This window comes from Physeter macrocephalus, chromosome 2, assembly GCF_002837175.3.
Source record: "Physeter macrocephalus isolate SW-GA chromosome 2, ASM283717v5, whole genome shotgun sequence".
NCBI classification, from domain to species: domain Eukaryota; kingdom Metazoa; phylum Chordata; class Mammalia; order Artiodactyla; family Physeteridae; genus Physeter; species Physeter macrocephalus.
Genome location: NC_041215.1, coordinates 13,817,126 through 13,822,759, shown reverse-complemented (window position 1 = coordinate 13,822,759; position 5,634 = coordinate 13,817,126). Strand labels below are relative to the sequence as shown.

Genomic DNA, 5,634 nt, shown 5'->3' with positions numbered 1-5,634 from the left:
GCACGGGCCCAGCCGCTCCACGGCATGCGGGATCCTCCCCGACCGGGGCGCGAACCCGGTTCCCCTGCATCGGCAGGCGGACGCGCAACCACCGCGCCACCAGGGAAGCCCGCCCTGTAAGTTTTTTTTAAAAATTTCTGGACTCTCTATACTGTTCCATTTATTAATATGCCTTTGACCAGTATCACACTGTCATTATTACTGCTGTTTTATACTACGTGTTGAAAAGGGTCTTGTAAATCCTTCAACTAAATTTTTCCTTTTCCAAAAAAATTTTGGCTCTGATAAATCCTTTGGATTTTCATGTAAATTTTGTAATCAGCTTATCTATTTCTATAAAAGTCCTCCTGAGATTGTGATCTCATAGAATTTGTAGACCGATTTGTGTAGACTTGGCATCTTAACAATATTGAGTCCTCTCCTCCATGAACATTGTATATGTCTCCATTAATTTGGGTCTTCTTGGATTTCTTTTATCAGTGTCTTGAAGTTTTCATCCTACAAATCATGCACATATTTTGTTAGATTTATACTTGAGTATTTCACTTTTTCTGGTACATGATACTTGAAAAAATGGTATTTGAAAACATTTTCCAATTGTTTATTACTAGTGTACAGTAGGGTTGGCATACATTTTCTGTAAAGACCCATATTGTAAATATTTCAGGCCTTACAGCCCTCCTCCTCTTCCTCTCCTTCTTTTATAATTCTTTTAAAATATAAAACAATTCATTGCTTGTATATCTTAGAGAAACAGGGCACAGGCCAGACTTGGTCCATAGACCATAGTTTGTCAACCGCTGGAATATATAAATACAATTAATTTTTGTATATTAACCATGTATCCTGAAGTCTGTTGGGTCATTCCCAATGGAATACAAATAACGCTGCTATTTCCTCAATCTTTGAAAAAAAAAATCCTTGCTCTTGATCCCATTTTCCCACCTGTTAACCCACAGTTTCTTTCCCCCACCATGAAGCTAACCCCTTCAAAGAGTTATCTATACTTGGGGTGTCAAATGTCTTTTCACCCACTACAAATGGGCTTTGACTTTCCACTAAGGGCTGTGATGGTGAATGAATGAGAGACAGAGAGGAGTGGAGGCATGGACCCCATGGGTCCCCTGCTTAATTCTCAAGACACACCCAGGCCTGGTCCAGTCACTGGCTGTTGTGGGGTGTCCATTCCTCTTCTGAGTGTGTTGGAGGCTCCTTCTGCCAGAAGATTCGGAGACAACAAGCTCTAAGACATTCGATCTCCATTAGTTCAATGTGTGTGTGTGACTATGTGACTGTGTGTGGGATTGTGTGTAAGTGTATGTGTGACTGTGAACACATATGTGTTATGGTGTGTGTATATGAGTGTATGCATGTAATTGTGTGCAAGATTACATGCATGCATATATTGTGCTTTGCACTCATGTGTGTGCACGTGTATGTAAAAGTGTGTATGTAGCTGCAAGCACACGTGGGTGTATGTGTATGTGTGTGTCTGTGTGTACACAGTGTGTATGTGTATGTGACTGTGTATGCAGTTGTGTGCTTGTGTGGGTGAACGTGTGTGTATGTGTGTAGGTGTGTAAATGTATGTGTCTGAACCACTGTAATGGTCTGCACCAGGCTGTGTTCCTGAAAACAACTGCTGTGGGAGGCCCGTCCCCAGACCTCAGCCGTGCAGTGCAGGCAGGACATTCTGGAGAAATAATGCTTTGGAAGCAGCCCTAAGGATTGGTGGATGTATGTTCTCTGCTGTCCCCGAGGGGGACTGAGCCCCAAGTGCCACAGTGTGAGCTTTCTTGCTAAAGTACCCTTTACCTGCTGACTTCCCTTCCCAGTCTCACTTCCACAGTGCCCTACTGGCATTTCTTGGGATTATTTCCCAAGGAAACCACTTGCAGTTGAATTCTTGCTTCAAGGTCACCTCCAAATAAAGTATTTGCACTTGAATCCTTGCATGAGGATCTACTTCCAGAGGATGCAAACTAAGACACACATAGGCTCGCTCCTCCAATCCCCAAGGGTCTGTACTTATTCCCTTTTTACTGAGGAGGAATGTGAGTCTCAGAGAGGGCAATTTACTTGCCCAAGGTCACACATCTGGAGAGTGGCAAAGCCTAGCCTTGACCAGGAGCCATCTGATCCCAAGCCAGCGCTTGCTCCTTTCTAAGGAGCCTCTTCCCTGCTAAGGGCAGAAGGAAAGAACAGGGTATGTTCATAACCTGCAAGACAGCTGATGTGTGTGCCAGTAGGGGCTAAGGCTCATTGCTGGTGACTGTGTCCTCGTTCTGTCATAAAATAAGAGAAATAAGGCAATTATTCATGCTTGGTGCTGACTGTGAGCTAGGGAGTACTGTAAGCACTTTACTCATTTTAATTTATTTGATTTTCACAACCACCTTGTCATTACCCTCAATTTTCAGGTTAGAAAATTGAGGCACAGAAAAGTAAAGAGACATGCCCAAATTCACTCAGCTGGTGCTGATTTGAACCCTGGCACCTGGAGTCCTTGTTCTTAACCATGATGCCTTCTGGCTTCTACAGGCTGCATATATTGCATCCTGCCGCCTCTCAGGCATGGCACTAAGCATGCAGTAGCATGGTACTATGCATAACACTAAAAATTTTTCCCTTTAAAAATATAATCTGTGGGACTTCCCTGATGGTCCAGTGGTAAATAATCTGCCTTACAATTCAGGGGACTCGGGTTCAATCCCTGGGCAGTTAACTAACATCCCACATGCCGCGGGGCAACTAAGCCCTCACTTCGCAACTACTGAGCTCACGCGCCTCAACTAGTGAGCCTGCATGCCTCAAACTACAGAGCCCACGTGCTCTGGAACCCACGTGCCACAGCTACGGACCCCATGGGCCCTGGAGCCTGCGCACCACAACTAGAGAAGAGAAAACCCCCATGCCACAACTAGAGAGAAGCCTGAGCGCCACAAAGAAGAGCCCATGTGCCTCAGCGAAGATCCCGCATGCAGCAACTAAGACCCGATGCATCCAAAAATAAATTTAATTAATTAATTAATAATAAAGAAATAAATCTAAAATATATATAAATAATTTGTAATTACATAGATTAGTAATTATAATGAAAAATGCTTTTCAGGCTCCATCTAAGAAAAGGAAACAATTGGGTAAATGTAGACATTTAACAGAACCATTCTTCCTCTTACTCTGCCCTCCCATTCCAGGTGTTGGGTATAATTTTTCAATTTTTTCTGTGCCTACACAAACATCGACACTCACATAACTGGATTGCTGAGGTGGCCCATCCCTTTGCGGAATGTAATAGTTGGGTCCTGGCAGAGACCTCAGATGGGCTACATGAGAGTGGCTTTAAGTAGGGGCCATTTACAAAGTATTGGCTGTGTAAATAAGGAATGTTGCTTGCCATCTGATTCTACAAGGATTAAATCATAAGCCACTGCAATTGCTAGTTCAGGAGAGACCAGGATGAGGCACTCTGTATTTTGGGAAAACAAGCCTTTAGATAGTTTAGATATTTAGGAAAAATTTTATGAGGCTGAATTCTTGCATCCTCCCATACTTAGAAAAGTACTAAAACTATTAACTAAAAAATCTGTTCCTCATGACGACTAGCAGTAACCATCTACCATGATGTATATTGGATTGCATGTACCCCTTAGCCAAGATCACATATATGCTGAATTTACAAAGTATTGGCTGTGTAAATAAGGAATGTTGCTTGCCATCTGATTCTACAAGGATTAAATCATTAGCCACTGCAATTGCTAGTTCAGGAGAGACCAGGATGAGGCACTCTGTATTTTGGGAAAACAGGCCTTTAGATAGTTTAGATATTTAGGAAAAATTTTATGAGCCTGAATTCTTGCATCCTCCCATACTTAGAAAAGTACTAAAACTATTAACTAAAAAATCTGTTCCTCATGACGACTAGCAGTAACCATCTACCATGATGTATATTGGATTGCATGTACCCCTTAGCCAAAATCACATATATGCTGACCTCTTTCCTTACCTCTTTGGAGCAGCTCCTCAGAACTATCTGAGAGGCTGTCTCCTGGGCGACAGTCCTCAGTAATGTCCCTGAATAAAACTGAATCTCACTGCTCTGACGTTGTGCATTTTTTATTTCAGTTGACAATGGGCAAAGGGAAACCATCAAGGCTAGTATAGCCCCCTGGGGACTAGCATCAGCTGAGAGCTAACACCACCCCTAGGCCAGGTAGTAGCTGTTCCTGGAACCCAGAGGGATTAGCTGAAGCTGAAAGCAGCAGTGGCCTTTGGCAGAGGATGGATGTCTGTCCTCTAATCCCCTCTAATTGCCTGCAGGTGCTTTCCATTGACCAAACATAATCTCCTTATCTGACTCTGGCTGCAGGTAGGTGGCCAGACTCCTATTATAACAGGGAAGAACAAACCTGACTCCACATTGGATCTATACCTTTGTCTCTAACCTTTGTGCTCTGTTGCCTGTGCTTAGTCATGCTGGCTCTGCAACTTTGTAAAAGAATGTTGCCTGTAGCTGTTTTGCCAAAAGTCTGCTTTCACTTTTAAGGTTCATTGGATTCGCTGGTAAAATAACCACTCATCTCACACAAATGAACAGCTTCAATCAAATCTTTAATAGGAGGAGTTTCAAGATGGCAGAAGAGTAAGAGGTGGAGATCACCTTCCTCCCCACAAATACATCTACACGTGGAACAATTCCCACAGAACACCTACTGAACGCTGGCAGAAGACCTCAGACCTCCCAAAAGGCAAGAAACTCCCCACCTACCTGGGTAGGGCAAAAGAAAAAACAGAGACAAAGTATAGGGACGGGACCTGCACCAGTGGGAGGGAGCCGTGAAGGAGGAAAGGTTCCCACACACTAGAAGCCCCTTCGCGGGCGGAGACTGCGGGTGGCGGAGGGGGGAGCTTCGAAGCCACAGAGGAGAGCGCAGCCACAGGGGTGGGAGGGCAAAGCGGAGATTCCCGCCCAGAGGATCGGTGCTGACCAGCACTCACCTGCCCGAGGGGCTTGTCTGCTCACCCGCCGGGGAGGGCAGGGGCTGGGAGCTGAGGCTCGGGGAAGCCACGGAGGAGAGCGCAGCCACAGGGGTGGGAGGGCAAAGCGGAGAGATTCCCGCACAGAGGATCGGTGCCGACCAGCACTCACCTGCCCGAGGGGCTTGTCTGCTTACCCGCCGGGGAGGGCAGGGGCTGGGAGCTGAGGCTCGGGCTTCGGTTGGATCGCAGGGAAAGGACTGGGGTTGGCTGTGTGAACACAGACTAAAGGAGGCTAGTGCACCACGGCTAGCCGGGAGGGAGTCCGGGAAAAGTCTGGACCTGCCCAAGAGGCAAGAGACTTTTTCTTGCCTCTTTGTTTCCTGGTGCTCGAGGAGAGGGGGATTAAGAGCGCTGCTTAAAGGAGCTCCAGAGAGCTGGGAGCTGAGGCTCGGGCTTCGGTTGGATCGCAGGGAAAGGACTGGGGTTGGCTGTGTGAACACAGACTAAAGGAGGCTAGTGCACCACGGCTAGTCGGGAGGGAGTCCGGGAAAAGTCTGGACCTGCTGAAGAGGCAAGAGACTTTTTCTTGCCTCTTTGTTTCCTGGTGCTCGAGGAGAGGGGGATTAAGAGCGCTGCTTAAAGGAGCTCCAGAGA

The 5,634-nt window shown here is 46.1% G+C and overlaps 1 protein-coding gene across 1 annotated transcript in view; it reads left to right on the top strand.

Annotated features, from left to right (window-relative positions):
- The first annotated feature begins 4,631 nt into the window (after nucleotides 1-4,631).
- The window catches only part of LOC102973445 (cytochrome P450 4F3-like), a 10,690-nt gene continuing 9,687 nt past the window's right edge, over nucleotides 4,632-5,634 (top strand). The window contains exon 1 of the mRNA XM_024134338.1: nucleotides 4,632-4,642. Within this exon, the coding sequence (XP_023990106.1) occupies nucleotides 4,632-4,642 (11 nt within the window). The remainder of the gene's footprint in view (nucleotides 4,643-5,634) is intronic.